Raw genomic sequence first — 17,967 nt, 5'->3', positions numbered from 1 at the left:
TTGTCACTAGTTTGATATTTGTAAACTACTTGTACAATAATTCCATTTTTATCGCAATTGATAGCGTTGTCAGTAGTATACTAACTCATGGAGACATGTTTGCAGATTGGTATAGCTTAAGAGCAAAGTTTAAGAGAATAAAGTTATAAACGTCTATTCTCCCGTAAAGAGAGGAGCTCCCGAAAAATAGGAGTAATTGGAGTAATATGAGTTGGCTCGACCGACAACTGATCGAATGTTTAGGGGACGTTGGCTTGCCACAGAGTCTAGACTGTGGAACATGATGCTGTGTGTAAATAACAGCTAAGCTTAATCGAAGGGCTTTCGATCTTTGATTACATTTTGTACTTAGACATTAATGTAATTGATGATGGGTGATTGTACTTTTTTTTTTTTTTTTTTTTAATTCGTTCAGTAGACGTTTAATACCAAAATTAAAAAGAATAACAATGTAACAACATGGAGGGCAATTCCAGAACCCACACACATCAGCTGCGTTAGATGGAACGCTATTTCGCCATGCTTCCGTTCTATCCACGGCTTGAGATTAAAAATCAGCTTCTGCGTCAAACCCGTTGTTCCACCTGTGCTGCAATGTCTCGAGGGTATCTTGCTGCTGCTCGTATTGACCTCTTGGCGCAGGGGGAGAGGCTTCTACCGTGGGTTTGGTTAAAGACCACTTTGTTTTCCTGCGGTAATAGGTCTAGAGGCGGTATACCTGCGATCACCAATGCCGCCTCGTTGGACACTATTCTGAAGCAGATACATAGTGGCGACAATCTATGGGTAGCATTTAGGCCCTGAGTGTAGCTTTCTATTTCAAGCGCTTTTGCCCACACCGGGACGGCATATAGCATGGTCGCGCGGGTGACGCTCGTCAGCAGCCGTCTACTCGCCTGTTTTGGGCCTCGAATGTTCAACATTATGGTTGATAACGCCCGATTTACTACTGCTGCTTTCGAACTAGCGAAGGCTAGGTGTTCACGGAACGAAAGCCTGCTGTCTATCATGACCCCCGGTACACCGAGGTACTGCCAACTTCGACTCTTCACTGCCTTCGTGCAGCTAATCAAGACAGCCTTCGTCTGCTCCGGCGCCAGCACTAGCCCCATTGAGTTGAGGCACGATGTTGGCTCTGCTCTTGGATCTCTGCTCTTTATCCTCTTGGATAATTGCTCTCAAATGCTGACAAAATTTTATTTATAATCATGTGACATTGCTCAGGGGTTCCGTGGAATCTTCTGAATCCAAACTGGTGTTCGGGTATGATAGCAAATTCGTCCTATATTGGCCACATTCTCTTTAAAAGTATTTTTTCAAGTATAATGGGACGGTACGACGTCACTTCATTTTCTGCCTTGTTTGGTTTAAGGATCATTATAATTTCTGCACATTTCCATTGGCTTGGGAAGTGGTCAACTCTTAACATCGCATTAAATATAAACGTTAGAAATCGTACACACTTTGGTGGTTCTTTTTTCACGGTTATGCCATCTATTTTGTCCGAACCTGGAGCCTTTTTACTATTCAGCCATTTAATATCTGCAGAAAGTTGGTGTTGAAAATATGTATGTAATAAGGTCAATGCACTGTGTCTCCCTCTTTTGGTCGCGGTAACCAAAAGCTTTTTTCTCTTATTGTGAGATTCCCTTTAGCATGTAATTTGGCTGCCTGCGTGCAGTAATATTGTACTCAAGATCAGTCACAATAAATATTTGAAGCGAATAGGTTATGGGCCCAGTTCACGCGGACATAAAAGTGAATATTTCTAAACGGATTAGAATATTCGGTATCTTTAAATATTGTGATTCGGAGATTTAATGCGAAAAAATTATCGAAATAAAAATGAGTTCATCAATAAACCAAATAGAAAAGCTTGATGATGAAAACTATAGTGCGTGGGCTGTACAAATGAAGAGTGTCTTAATTCATGCGGAATTATGGGGGGTACTGTGTGAACGTGTGGTTAAAAACGAAAATGATAGTGCTGAGCTAAAGGCTTTGTTCGACGCGAAGGACGAAAAATGTCTGAAACAGAAGTTGTTTCAAGTCATGTAAACAATTTTTGTGCGGTTGTCGAAAAATTAAAAGAAATCCAATTGGTGATCCAAGAAGAGGTACTTAGTATTCTCCTGTTGTCCAGTTTGCCGGCATCGTTTGAAAGTTTCGTAGTTGCAATAGAAACGCGCGATGAATTTCCCACATTGAAAATGTTAAAAATAAAATTACAAGAGGAAGGGCAAAGGCGTATGGCAAATGAAGAACATTCTGCAAAAAGCGAACGAAAGTGCATTTGGAATTCGGTCTGCGAAACAAAAACCAAAAAGTGACATGAAGAAGAGTGTGCAAGTAAATAATCAGCAACTGCCTAACGGAAAAAGAACAGTTAATTGTTGGAATTGTGGTCGCAGCAGCCACAAAGCTGTAAACTGTAGGCAAAGGAAAGGAGAACATAGAGAGAGCGAAAACTTAAATACCGAGAAATCATTCTCTGAGCTCTGTTCAACTGTACAGCTTTGCGAATTGCCAATAAATATGTGGTGCCTTGATTCAGGAGCAACGGCTCATTTGTGGAGTGAGAGATGGATGTTTTAAAACTTCAGAGAGCATAAAGAGCACATTCTTTTGGCTGGCGATAAATATATTATGGCTGACGGTCGTGGTACAGTGAATATAACCTGGCGCAACTCATCATATGAATTGATCGACGTACTCTTTGTAAAGAATTTACAATGCAACTTTATGTCGGTGTCGAAGGTAATTAAAAACGGATTTCGTGTGTCGTTCGAAAACGGTCGCGGAATTTGAAAGAATGATAAGAATAAAGTTGTTTTGATTGCTGAACAGCAAAGGGATTTGATTCTGTTCCAAAATGAAAGAAAAGTTGAAAGTGCATGTTTCGTTGCACAGACAAATTTGATGAGAAAGTGGCAGCAGAGATTCGGTCATTTAAACTTTGCAAGCTTGAACAAAATGATCAAACAAGAAATGGTACTCTGGTACTCTATCTGTGGTCCAATGCAAGCGACGTCTGTTGGAGGTGCACGCTATTTTTTCACCTTTTTAGATGACAAATCGAGATACATGTTTGTGTATTTCATAAAGACGAGAGATAAAATACTGGCTAAATTCAAGGAGTTTAAAGCATTTGCCGAAAACCAAAGCGGCAAGAAGTTGAAAGCATTAAGGAGCGACAACGGGCGTGAGTATTTGAGTAAAGCGTTTCAATCTATCTTGACAGAAAACGGCATAAAGAGACAATTGCCGGTACCGCACACCCCACAACAAAACGGTGTAGCGGAGCGCGCTAACCGAACCCTGGTCGAGATGGCAAGGACTATGATGATTCACGCAGGCGTCGGCGACTCACTATGGGCTGAAGCTATCAACACTGCTGCTTATCTACGGAATCGCGCTGAGACGTCAGCATTATCTGATGTAACACCGTTCGAGTCTTGGACTGGAAGAAAGCCATATGTGTCCCACCTGAAGAAATTTGGGCCGAAGGCTATCGTGCTGAATAAATCCACTAAGAAGAAAATTACTGCGAAGGGCGAAGAAAATATTTTGGTTGGATACTCTGATGCTTCTAAGGGATATCGCCTGTTCAATCCTACCAGGAAGAATGTCTGTGTTGCTCGTGACGTAATTGTATTTGAAAACGACCAGGATGATGGTATGACGGCAGGGCAAACATTGCCTTCTCCCGATATTCAACTTGTGGAGATGCAGCACCTTCCAATCTGTGTTGCTGAGGGTAAGAAACAAGATGATGTTTTCCATGTGTCAGATAAACACGATGACGACGTTGCGTCTGTCGAGCAACACGATTCAGAGGGAGAAGCGTCATCCACTGAAGACAATGAAGCCACCGAAGTCAGAGGACCTGGACGGCCGAAGAAGATTTACACTGGTAAACCTGGAAGACCGCGAAAACAATACAACATGGTCAACGGCATGAGTCAAGGAGGCTTTAACCATACGAAACTCTGAGGAATGGAGAACCTCAATGCAGAAGGAGTTGGAGAGCCTACGTGCGAATAAAACCTGGTCATTGGTGGATTTGCCGGCAGGTGAGAAGGCCATTGGGTCGAAATAGGTCTTTGTAGTGAAGCGTACGTTCAATTTCGATAACAAGATGGTCGAGGTCGAGCGCTTTAAGTCTCGACTTGTTGCAAAAGGGTGCGCTCAGCGATACGGCGTTAACTTCACGGATACGTTCTCATCAGTGGCACGCTACTCATCAATCAAACTAGTAATTGCTTTGGCTGTGGAAAACGGAGTCTGCATGAACCAAATGGATGTCTCGTTTGCACAATTGAATGGTGATCTTCACGAGCGGCCGAGAATGGAATAAACTACTGAATGAAGTACTGCAAAGGATTGGGTTTTCTTCGTGCCCTAGCGAGCCATGTGTTTACACCCGTAATTCTGGAAAAAGTAAGAACCTTGTTGTAGTGTACGTAGATGACCTTATCATAGCTAGTTCAAGCAAGGAGGAACTGTGCGATATTAAAGCATCAATTTCAAAAGAATTCGATGTCGTAGACGGGGGCGAGCTAAGACATTTCCTGGGTATCGAAATTGAACGTGACGGAGAAACTGGTGGCATCAGGATTGGCCACAAGCACTATATTGAGAGCCTTCTCAATGATTACTCAATGCAGAATTGTAAGCCGAATCTCATCCCACTAGAAGCAGGCTTTAAAGTAAAATGTGACAAGGCCAATTGTCAGAAGGTGAATCAAGACAGCTTTCAATCGCTGATTGGTTCATTAATGTACCCGGCAATCACAACTCGACATGATATTATGCATTCGGTTATTAAGCTATCACAACGGAACGCTGACCCACATAAAGAGCACGAAGCCGGTGTAAAGCGAGTTCAGCGATACTTGAGGGGAACAGCTGATTTGCAGTTACACTACGAGCGTACTGGTGTGCCTATACACTGTTATATTGACGCGGATTGGGCTGGTGACACCACGGACCGAAAATCCTTTACTGGATGGGCATGTATTGCTGTAGGAGCTGCCTTTACGTGGGACTCAAAGAAACAATCAGTGGTTTCTCTAAGCAGCACAGAGTCGCACTTTCCATGGCAGCAAAGGAAGTGGCGTATGTTCAGAAATTGGTCAACGAAATGGGATTTGGTGAAACCCAGGCAACTAAGGTTTATAGCAACAACCAGAGTGCCCAGTGCTTGGTGAAAAATGACACTTTCCAAGCACGTAGTAAGCATATAGACATAAAATATCATTATATAAGGGAACTGTATAAGAACAATATAATAGAAGTTAATTATGTACCCACAGAAAACATGATAGCAGATGTTCTAACCAAAAAATTTGAATAGATTTAAACATGAAAAGTGTATCCAAGGGATGGGTTTAAGCTAACAGAAAAATATATTTTGAATTTGGAATTAAAATAAAAAACATTATCTGTAAGGATTGACATATTGCATTAAGAGGGAGTGTTGAAAATATGTATGTAATAAGGTCAATGCACTGTGTCTCCCTCTTATGGTCGCGGTAACCAAAAGCTTTTTTCTCTTATTGTGAGATTCCCTTTAGCATGTAATTTGGCTGCCTGCGTGCAGTAATATTGTACTCAAGATCAGTCACAATAAATATTTGAAGCGAATAGTTGGGAAGTTGCATATTTATTTTAGAATGCTCCTTTTCAATTTTATTATTTATCTTATTTTCGAAATCTTTTATTTGATTTTGGCATTATTTTTAGATTATGAAATTTTTCTTTGTCGGAAAATTCAACGAGCTATTACTTTTTTTTGTTAACGGATAATTCAACGTCGGCGTGCTGGGGATTGCATGATTCCACGATATTAGTCTTTTGTTAACAAAGTTCCCGTTTGGCGTCCAATTGTTATTCTGATTATTATTCCAATTATTATTCATTATATTTATGTATTATTCTGTCTGGAATGTACTGGATTAAATCTTAGGTTGTTTCCCTGATTTTTATTTTCGTTCCCAAATCTATAATACTTATTTGCAAATTAGACTCTAGTTCCTGACACATTGCCAGAGCATTTGGAAAGTCTGGTGGGTTTCGAGAAAAGAGTGCTTCTGAGATCAGACCCTTCAACCCAGAAATAAACACTCTAAGAGCGTTGCTCCTAATTGTTTTATTAGTTTCTTTAGTTATTTCGCTTTCATTTCCATATCATTATAGTTTTCTTTATGAATAATGTAATTTTTTTGTTTACTTCGTTGTATAATTCTGTAATGCTCAAGCGTCCCTGTCTAAGGATGCTTAATTCTGATTCGAGAATGTGGATTGGTCTTTTATTGTTATAAATAAAATCCAATCTGGAAATAATTGCTTGAAAGTTTAAAACTGTACCATGGTAAGTTAGAGCATCATGTGCTGCTCCCAAAATTTTATTACGTAGAATTGTTAAAGCGATAAAATATTTGAATTTAATATAGACTCATGACAGTTTCTGCTGCTTCTCTCCAGAATACATATTGGGTCACCTGTTAACCTGTAAAGTCTTAACTACCTCTAAGGTAGTTTCGCAATTTGTAGTTGGGTCAATTGTTTGGATTTTATAATCCTCCACTACATTTCTGCAGCGCTTAACTGCCCTTCTATCACTTCAATTTTTCTGGTCACTTCACCCAATGTACATTTATTAATCGGTTAATTAATTCCACTGTCAGATTAGGGGCGCTGGATATCACGCATGCAGAAATAAAATGTTGTTCGCTTTGAATTTAATATAGACTCATGGCAGTTTCTGCCGCTTCTCTCCAGCCTACATATTGGGTTATTTCACTTTGGTAAAGATTTATATACCTCTAGGGTAGTTTCGCATTTGGTAGTTGGGTAAATTGTTTGGATTTTATAATCCTCCACTTAATTTCTTCTAGCGTTTAACTGCTCTTCTATTCCTTCAATTTTTCTGGTCACTTCACCCAATTTTACATTTATTAATCGGTTAAATAATTCCTTTGTCAGATTGGTGCCGAACCTCCGTTTGCCATTGTTAAATATAATTTTTGAAACCTATTTATAAAATTTTCCAGATTGTTGTCTTTAATTTATTGTTAAAATTGATGCTGTAAAGTTTAATTTTAAAACTTTATAGTATTCCCTGTATCTCACTCTTATTTTATTAATTTATTTCAAAGACTTAATATTTTTTTCTGTTCACGATATTTTCCGTTGGAGTCTTCCTTCCGTTTAGTTTTCCTGATTACTTTCTGTTGGGGTCTTCCTTGAGTTTTATTGTCCTGATTATTATCTGTTTAAGTCCTCCTTCAATTTTTGTATTTAGTTGTAGCGAGGGATTGCCCTTAGCTCTTCCTTCCTTCTTGGCGTTGATTTTTTTATTTTTTGAATATTTTTGGATTTGGATTTCGGCTTGGTTTTAATTGTGTTTCTTGTTGAGTCTGATTTTTATTATTCTTGTGTTCTTGTAATTTGTATTTAGTATTCAGTCTACCTTTTTAAATATTATATTCTTAATTGGATTATGCATTAATTAATTTCCAATTAAGTTTTTCCATGATCACTGTCACAGTAGTTAGATGTCGTTGGATTAATGTGGATATTTTAAGTTTTCCACTAAAAATGTGAGTTGATGGCGGCGCGAGTTCCGTTTTATATTTAACTTTACTTAACTACACTGCCCCACGTTGGGCGCCAAATAGAATGGTTACTATTTTACTATTTAGAAAAATAATTTTTATTTTTTATTATTTAATAAAATGATTTTTATTTTTTATTATTTAATAATATAATTTTTATTTTTTATTATTTAATATTTATTCGGTGATAGACTTTTCACTTATTCTATTACAATACACTTTAATAATACCTTATCTTTGATTTGAAGTTGTTCACGATCTCTTCCCGATTCAGACTGATCTTCTAATTCTTAATGCTGATCCAATCAACCTCGGCCAGAAGCTTTTCATTTGAAACTTTTTGAACTTTCAATTATGTTAGGATAAGAGATTTATGCTGAAATTATTTCACTGTATTGTGAAATTGAAATTTGCTGACTGAGCAGTTTGATTTAAGCGCAATAAGTTGATCATGGCTTGGTCTCCAAGTGGAAGTTGTGTTTACTTTAAGTTTGGTTATATATCGGGTGGCTAAGTGCTGGCGACAAAAACAAGGACAAGGGAAATGCTATCGAAATGGGAATTTGAAATCTTTATCAACTATGATATAGTTCTATATTTACAGGTTGGATAAGTTGGATGATATAGTCGTAGCTACCAAAACTGTAGAGGAAGAAATTAAGAAATTCTAAAGAAATTATAAGATCGTATTAGTGAGAACAACCTAGGGATTAACCTAAAAAAATGTGAATTTTTTAAAACCTTAATATGAATTCCTTGGTTATAAAATGAAACGTAGTGTTATTACACCTAGTGAAGGACACCTTGATGCATTAACAAAATTCCCTGTACCGCAAACTTGAACACCCTTTATTCGTGCTTGGGATTTTTCTCATATTTTAGGCGTTTTGTATTATCCTTTGCAAAAATTTCGAGACCTTTAAGGGATTATTTAAACAAGGAGGCCAATTGCCCCTTAAGGAAGTACACTTATATTTTAAATCGTTGAAAACTCTTTTATCAAATCCTCCAGTATTAGCGATCTTTATCTTTAATCGTATGACAGAAATTCGCACAGACGCTATCTCGCATGCGTTTGGTGTCGTCCTTATGCAGAGACAAGATGATGTCTTGTATAGTTTTATTCAGGTAAAACTAATGCAGCATACTCTAGGTATCATAATTTCGAGTTAGAAACCCTAGAGATAATTAATGCATAGACATTTTGGAATAGTGACCGATTCTAATTCTTTAGTGCAGACATTGAGTAGGAAAGCCATAAACCCTAAGATAGCAAAATGGTAATTAGAATTCATCGATAGTTCACATACGATAGTTAACCTGCCTCATGTTGACACGTTAAGTAGACAAGTTGTAGTATTAGATGCCCTTAGAGATAGAAGTGATAACGCCATAGAGCCCCTATCTAAATCCATAGAGAATAGTGAATATATTAGTAATACCGTAGAGTCTGTAGCTAAATCCGTAACCCAGAGAATAGAGCAGGAAAGATATAACCACATTTATTAAATACAGAACCTGGGAAAATACGCAACACTGTGAAATTAGCAAGCAGACTCAGTCAAATATGTTAGAAGACCATAATTTTCGCATGAAGGATAGTAAAAACAGCGGGGGTGTAGACCCAGATGAATTGGAGCTTAGAGAAAAATTCATAATTGAGTCGATTAAAGCAGTGGTAGTAGTAGGAGCAACACGTAAGTACCTTATTATTGCAAACTAACGCTTATTTCGCACACTGAACAAATGCGTGACCCTGAAATAATCAAGATAAGAACAGCTGTAGATGACGGTAATTGCACTTAATTTAAATTATTAAATGGGGTTATTTAAAAATTAAAATTAATTAATTAAAAATTAGTGCCGAATCTTTATGCCTGTATGCTCCGAGTTTCATGGAAGAATAAATAGATACGTTATCCCTTAACGTCCCTTAACTGCTATAGAAATGAAAAAGGAGATTTAATTTATATAATGACTTACGAAACCACCCAGAAAGGTTCTTCACAGAATGGAAAAAAACAAAACAAAAAAAACGTGTGTTTTCAAAATAAACGAGTTGAAGCGATAAGTTGCAAACTACTCTCTCACGTTTCTCCTGTGCTTGCAACTCACTTCGCTCCCACTCTGACATCTTTAAACGGATTGCACCTAAAAATGCATGCAGTGGTTTATCGCTCGTTTTCGTCCAATATATTAGCTTCGATCCGTTTAGCTTCGCTTCTCGCTCGAATTATAGGTTGGAGAACAAGGGCTTTCTGCGCAGATTTCCTTTTGGATGTGACCTTAGGTGGATTGGTTGACTCCTTGTCAACTGTGACCCTCAATTATCCTCAATGAATTTACCAGGAAAAGGTTTATTTTGAAATGTTCTTTATTAATTAAATCTGTCTGTTCGGTTGGATAGTTCGCTTCAATCTGAATCTAACGGAGTCGAAAAGTGTTTTACTTTCTGGTTGCTACGACGTGAATCTGCTGACCCGGCAGATTTGGGGAATCTCTTTGTTTATGTTTTGCTGAGCTGTTTCCGCCCACGATGTTACACTATGTTGCAACATGAGAGGGCGACGAACAAACAGCTCAGCCGTGGTGGTTTGAGGGGTGAGGGAGTTGACGTAAGGATTGCTGATGTTGTAACCCGCGCACTCAGCCGTCGCCCTAAATAGAGTATTTGAAAATTACCATTTGAGAGTATATTGGAAGCAGCGAGATTGAAACATTGGCCAAACGTCCCAAACCATACCATAGGATTAATATTGGAGATTGAGGTCGATCATTAGCCAGGTAGGCCGAATGTAAATTATGTATAAATATAAAATACTAGTGACACTTATATCGATTGAATTTATTGTATAGTCTTGAAAACAATTTGAATTGAGAGCTTGAAAGAGAAACAACGTGAATAAAAAAAACTTAAAAATATTTTTACAATATATGTATAGATAATATATGGAAATTCAGTCACCGACTATCACTCTTCGAGTGCGGACGTCTGTGTCTTTCCAATTGTGTGCGCTTTGCTTATCGCGTAATTACCATCGCCGTTACACTGATATTTATCATCTTATCTTCTTGATCTTCTTATCAACGCGTACATGCAAATCCAAAAACATTCAATATCCATAAATTTATTAACCATGGCCCCCGGGCCACTCAATTTGGGGGATAATCGCTTTGCCAGTCTCAACGTTAGCCCCAAAGCTAAGAAAAAAGGACCCTTTCAGAAATTACAAGTTGATTTCCCAGACCTCCCTGAAACGCAGTGCAAAAATCCGAGACATTTAATGGTCTCATCAAAAAACTCTCCGAAAACCATATCCGACTATAACTGCTTTGCCGTCTATAGAGCCCTTAAGTATATCAGCAAAGACATCACATCCATCTCTTATCTTCGCGATGGTAACCTTTTCTTGCTGGTTAACTCCAGGGAAGTAAGTGACAAATTTATCAAAGTGACCTCTTTGCCTGGCTTATGCGATATCGAGTGCAAGCTCCACAACACTCTTAACTTTGTCAAACGCACAATTTACGCTCCCTGTCTTATTACCATTCCAGAAAACGAAATTGTTGAGGAACTAAAATCTCAAAATGTACACAGCGTATTTAAATTCACCAAAATGATCGACGGCACCCACAAACCTTTTGGAAAAATTCTCGTAACGTTTGACCGTTTCACTCTTCCCAGTAAACTAACGGTTTCCTGGCACACAGTTAAGGTGTCAGAATATATACCCAACCCGATGAGATGTAAGTCTTGTCAATTATTGGGCCACACATCAAAGCACTGCAAGAACCCATCCGCCTGTGTATCATGCAATCTCGCTCCCAACCGTCCCGTGCCATGCACTCGCATTTTCTGTGCAAACTGCACCGGCGAACACCCAGCCTCCTCACCCGAATGCCCACAATATCAAACACAAAAACAACTGCTTTACATCAAAACAAGCAAAAAATGCAGTTTCCATGAAGCTCGCACTATACTAAAACAACAACAAAACACAACAAATAACCCCACGCTTACCTACTCACAAACCAAAACACAGCATCCGTTATGCTTGTCAAAAAATCCCGATACCCAGACACGATTACATTACGATTACTCTCACCAACGTATACCACTTCTCGGACGAACTCTTTGAATCTCGAAGAGAATCTTACTTCCTCCCCAAGCACCTCTGCCAAAACTGTTTTCTCTTACTTAAGAACACCAAGTAAACTGAAAACATGCAATTTTAATCATGACAATTACTATATTACAATGGAACATCCACGGTATTTTTAATAATTACAACGAACTGACACTACTGATAAAAGACCAAGCACCCGATATTGTATTTTTGCAGGAAACCAACCTTCCATGTAATTCTACAAATTTTATTTGCCCCAAAGAATATAGTGGTTATTTCCACAATTTTTCTTATAACACCTCAGCCAAACAAGGCATTGGTGTTCTTATTAAAAGGAATGTACCACTTACATACCGTAACATTAACTCCAGCATACTCTGCTCCGCATTGCAGCTTTATTTTGAACAGGTCATTAATATTGTTAATGCGTACATCCCACCAAGTGAAATCTTCTCATCCTCTGACATATCAGAGATTCTACAAAATCTTAATGGATCCGCAATACTGACCTAAACTCATGGAGTCCTTTATGCGGTTCGCGCCCAAACACAAACAACACAAAACAGCCTAATTGTTCTTAACGACGGTTCCCAGACTCACCTTTCAACTCACAACACTTTCACTCACATCGATATCTCACTGATATCTCCACAGATAGCCCATATGCACCTGGTCTATCTCAGATAATCTCCATGAAAGTGACCATTTTCCCATAACCACCCACCATGCCTTAATACAAGACAGACCTAGCAAAATGGAAACGCTTTAATGAAAGTTGCGAAAAATCAGCAGCATATTGGACTGACGGTTGCCTAAATCAGCAAGTCGCACAAGTGACGAAAGTCATACGAGCAGCTGCAAACTGCAGCATTCCCCAAACGAAAGGAGTGATCCACAAAGCCAAAGTGCCATGGTGAAACGCTAACCTTCAACAGCTTAGGGACCAAAAGCAATGCTTGTTCTCGTCCTACAAAGCCAATATGAATGATACAAACCTTATCAGGTACAAAAGAGGAAACGCCCTTTTCAAAAAAGCCGTACTTTCGGCCAAGCGTAACTCCCTTAAAAAAATGTACTTCCAAATTTTCCCCAGTATCCTCCACAAAAAAAGTCTGGTCCGATATAAAACGCCTAGCCGCCATCCCTCCCACACCGTAGAAATACATCAAATCAAACTCAGGTACTCTAACTGGATCATTAAATATCGCCGAAGAGTTTGCCTAATCTTGGTCAGAATACTCTTATGACCAAACTTCAACAGAATATATACGAGAAAAAAATTATCATTATCTTTCAGAGTCCTATCTCATCGACTCACTTTCCCCATCGGCTACATGCTTAGATTCCAAATTCACATTGCTTGAAATAAAAAATTCAGTAGCAAAAGCAAAAGGAAGAAGCAGACAGAGATACCCTATGCTCAAAAACCTATCTCTCCACCTAAAAACAAAACTTTTGGATACCTTTAATCAAATACTGAGCACTGGAAAATACACACATACATGGAGATCGGCTACCATTATCCCTATCTCAAAACTAAACAAACCTCCGTCCGATATTAACAGCTATCGTCCAATTTCTTTGTTATCCTATCTGGGAAAAACACTAGAAAAAATAATAGCAAACAGACTCATCTGGTTCGATCGCGTGGGGATTCACGCTGTACTTTGCAGACTTGAGCGCTGGGGCATTGGTCCAAAGCTTTATAACCTAATTAAAGCCTTCATGACCAATCGGTCCTTCAGGGTTCGAATGAACAATGTCACATCGAACTCCCACATTTTACACCCGCAGGGTTCGCCACTTTCGGTGGTTTTATTTATGATAGGTATCGAAGATATAAATGACATTGTAACTCGGCATAAAGATATTTACATCTCACTATACGCAGACGACGCAATAATCTTTACAAAAATAAAAAATATTAACACAGAGACAAATTCCTAGAAATATTGCAAGAAATTAACTTGTGGGGAGCAACCTCTGGGGCCTCTCTTGCCATTGGGGATAATCTTCGACTCCAAACTACTTTTTAAACAGCACTGTCAGACTCTAAGAAAACAACTGGAAACTAGATTTAACATTATTAAATTTCTATCATCTAAATATTCCTACATACATATTAAGACTCTCATAGATATTACGCGCGCATTAATGCTATCTAAAATTGACTACCGACTGCCAATCTTCGGTTGGTGTGCTAAATCACACTTAAAGAGCTACAAGCCCCATATCACGGAGCGGTCCGTCGCGCCATTCACGCATTTCCCACATCTCCAGTAGCGTGCACATTGGCAGAATAGGGTCTTCCGTGTATTCAATCACGAGTAAAAGAAACTACATTGAAAGCCTAACATAAACCTTCAAATATACAATGCTGCCAAAAAGGTTACAAATCGCCTAGAATACCAAAAACGTTTTATGAGCGCACAAGATGATCTTGGTGTGAAAAACTGGATCTACACCGATGGTTCTAAAGTCACCGGCGCAACCACTTTTGCGGTTGTTGACTGTAACCGTAAAATAATTGCAGGAGGTAGGCTTCCGTCATACAACTCCATATTCACAGTCGAAGCTTTCGCCATTCTCAAAGCATGCCAATTCGCTTCCAAAAACAATAGTAAATCTGTTATCTGCACAGACAGCCTCTCCTCTCTCTCCGCTATACGCAACTGGAACCATAATGACCCCACAACACAAGAAGTTAGGCACATCCTAAGTTCTCATCCAACGAAAATCACCTTACTCTGGGTTCCCAGTCATCAAGGTATCCATGGGAATGAACTTGCTGACAAAGCCGCCCAAGAGATGCGGCTTACACCATCAATCCTTTTCACTCTGTTTAACTCTAAGGATTTCAAAAGTCGAATCAAGCTAAACCTCAAAGAAAAGAAACTCTCAGAATGGGCACTCTTCATACACAGGAACCAGTTTATTAACCCGAATTGCATCATGTTCAAGCCACCAACGAACGTACATAAACGGGAATGCGCGACCTTCATCCGTCTACGCATCGGGCACACCCCGTCCACACATCAACACTTACTGAAGAGAACGGCGCTACCAACATGCCAACTATGCGGGGACGAGCTCACCGTTGACCATATTCTCGACGCCTGCAGTCAATTGCACTCAATCAGATCTCAATTATTTTGTACACATAGTCTTTCGAATTTTAAGTAACCCATCCTGTGAAAATATCTCAAAACTTTACAAATTTGTTCAGAAAGCTAAGTTTATTATATAAAGCAATTAACCCATAAGTCTCGAGTCAAAGGACCCCGTAGCTAGTACTCATTAAATTTAATTAGGTTTAGTATTGTATACTATATTTAATTTTGTTAAATAAATAAATATATGGAAATTATGAAAATTATTTAATATTGGTTGATGTACAATAAATACTACCATTGTTATTTTCAATAAAAAATTCTTGATTAATTCAAAAGTTTTTCTCGAGTCATTTTCCAACTACTTATAGTATATTAGGTTAAATGTATTACATGTAATACAGCTTACGATATTTCTAGAAAGTACAGAAGTTTTTATGTCCATTAAAATTTTGCAGTTTACATTACCAAAGCTGTCGTGCTTTAGAAGTTTTGAACTAAATATTCTTAATCGTGTAAGTTGTGAACCCACTTCACTGGCTTATTATACGAACTAGTTACAGGATGATAACGTCATATTTTCGGCAGCTTGATGCGCGGTGGACGAGTCGCCTGACGTGCTGAGTACTCGACCGAGGATATTCTATCGGTGATCAAATGTTGATCTGACAATGCCGTGTGTTTACAGCTCTAACTAATTTGGGCGCGATACTTTGAACATACACAACACTCGTTAACACCCGGATGGATCATATACTTCCGGATGTTGTATGCTACGCTTGGATCTACGTAGCGCGGCTACCGGCGGTTGCACTGATAGTTGATCACTAGGTGGTACTGTCTCCGAAGCAGCTGGAGTAGATGGGTGGTCAGGGTCGGGTTCTTCGATGGTTTCGGAAAATGGATCATGGTTCCAGAGGTATTCGAAGTCCTCGATTGTGTTCGCATTGCCGCTGCTCTGTAATGACGTCTGTCGACTACGAAGTGCGATGGTCGGAAAAAACGAAGATTGTACGAAATGGGTCCGGTTTGGGTCGCAACCCATCCTCTTCCAATTGGGACCTGCAGCATAGTTTCTGATTCATACATTAACGGCGACTTGCAATCATAGGGAACTATCAAATTGTCGGAAGTAATTAGTTCCTTTAGCGCAAAGAAAACGTCCTCAAGTTGGCGCTACTAGGTCCAATTAGTAGTTTTGTAAAGTAACCGATGTAAAGGCTCAGCAAGTGTTGACTTGTGTGTTTTGTAATTGTTATTTTTACCGAGTGCCTAAAACCAGTTGCACCCTAGCAACTATGAGCCGCCACCTTCAACAATAACCAGTGGCAGATTTCCGATATGTTTTTGATTGCAGCAAATAGAAACATAGATGACTCCATGCAATAGATTTTGATTCTTCTGAAAATCGTTTCACTCCAAATCGCATCTATTAAGGTATGCCCTTCCGTTGGGCCAGATATAGTGGAATGTTGATTCCTTCATAATAGTCACTGGAGACCCCGAATCTACTTTGAATGAATACACACAGGTGCAGCCGTTTATAATGTTAGATATGGACCTCTTTTGGTTTGTCAACGGCAGTATATTATGAATTGCGAATTCCCTGGGAATGTAAAATGATACGTACTACGTTGTCCCTAGGCGATTCAGACAGACGCGTTGTAAATAGCCTTTTATGCCGCATGAGTGGCAAACAGTCTCGAGATGAGACTTCGCTTAACTCCAGCTTACTCACTGTAGTTGGTGAGGCCAATGATGTAAAAAAGCCATACAGCGGACCGCCGGCCAGAGTTAGGAAATCCACAAACCATTTTTTGCTCTTCGTCCTTGACCTCATTTGCCAGCAGGAACAAGTTGAAACGCTCTAAATACGATGTCCACTTGGCTGGATACGTCAAGTCAAAAGTTTCTAAACTTCCAAGTCCAGCTATTGTATATTTTTAATTTCTGCTTACTGTGTTCCCTTGTTACAATTGCTCAGAATCGCGAGAGTCTATACAAGCTTTCGATGTAGTATACTTGTGCTCTTCTTTCACGTGCTTTTCTCTAAAGCTACTCGAAATGTTATTGCTGTCCTTATCTTCCATGTGATTACGCAAGTTTGGCAATTTAAGTTATTTTCGATGTTGTCTGTTTTAAAGACAGCAAGTATAAGCGAAACTCCTGGATCAGCTTATGTAGCGCCAACTCGAAAATTTCATAAGCCTTTTTGGAACTTTGGTTCATAAAGACACCACCAGTTATCAAAAAATTTAACCATTTAATTTCTTTCTCTGACGAATCTTTAGGAACAATGAAAGCTTACCAAGTCACTGAGAGAAATTACGAAAAGGCACTGACCAGTTCAAAAAAGGCTTACGATAACGAATGCCTAATCTTTACGAATAATATTTCAACATTGTTTAGTCTTCCGAAAACATCGCAACAGTCCGCATCCTCCTTGAGAAACCTTATCGGAACTCTTTTGTCGATTTATGGTTCTCTGTTTTTGATAGGAATTTCGAATGCAATGTTGATTTATTTGGTATTGAATAGAGTCAACACAGTGACCAAACGAAAATATGAGGAACAGCTCGATTATGAGACTTTGCCGCATTGGTCCGATTTCGAAAAAATGTTCAATCGCCGATATCATTATTTATCAGCTGCAGAGTCGCATTCCAAATTATTGTCAAGGAAGTCACATCGTAGCTCATTTTCGTGTTCGTCCTCCAACAGCAAGCCTCAGCAAACTTGTAGCTTTCGCAATGCAGAAGATCATTTACTACGAAACTTTAGCACGTTTGGGCGTCTCTCTGCGATCAAAAGTTCGAGTTTGTTAAGTCTGCCTCCCTTTCCGTCGTGTTCGATACCTTCTGCAAAACAGCGTCCTAGTCGACCTTAAATGATATCCTGATGGTGGGGCCAACGATTCAAGAAGAGTTGTACTTCACTCTACTCCGCTTACGGCTGCACAGGTATGCAGTAAGTACCGATGTAAAAACGACGATGAAACCGGTCGGAAGTTTCCACTCATAGTGTGGAGGAGTCCCCTCCGAATCCTTGAGATTATACAAGCTCAACGCCGTCACATGTGGTAATGGAACATCCTAATTCTGGCTGATCGGT

General features: G+C 39.1%; 1 protein-coding gene and 1 long non-coding RNA gene across 2 annotated transcripts; one reads left to right on the top strand and one right to left on the bottom strand.

The window, feature by feature from the left end:
- The first annotated feature begins 10,640 nt into the window (after positions 1–10,640).
- On the top strand, positions 10,641–11,758 carry LOC123327162. Its single transcript, XM_044922763.1, has one exon. The coding sequence runs from the start codon at positions 10,715–10,717 to the stop codon at positions 11,756–11,758; it is 1,044 nt and encodes a 347-aa protein (XP_044778698.1). The 5' UTR covers positions 10,641–10,714.
- Positions 11,759–14,979: 3,221 nt separating this feature from the next.
- Positions 14,980–17,893, bottom strand: LOC120284400. The gene is made up of 2 exons (XR_006541567.1): positions 17,165–17,893; positions 14,980–17,074 (listed from the first exon to the last, which is right to left on the bottom strand). It is a non-coding gene; the product is annotated as an uncharacterized LOC120284400 (long non-coding RNA).
- Positions 17,894–17,967: the final 74 nt, after the last annotated feature.

The sequence above is a fragment of the Drosophila simulans genome, chromosome 2R (assembly GCF_016746395.2).
Source record: "Drosophila simulans strain w501 chromosome 2R, Prin_Dsim_3.1, whole genome shotgun sequence".
Lineage (NCBI taxonomy): Eukaryota > Metazoa > Arthropoda > Insecta > Diptera > Drosophilidae > Drosophila > Drosophila simulans.
The sequence above is the reverse complement of the archived record's forward strand: the minus strand, read 5'-3'. Positions and strand labels throughout refer to the sequence as shown.

Bases quoted from the DNA above. Each gene is read 5' to 3' on its own strand.
- LOC123327162 (XM_044922763.1), top strand. From the start codon at position 10,715: ATGCAAATCCAAAAACATTCAATATCCATAAATTTATTAACCATGGCC.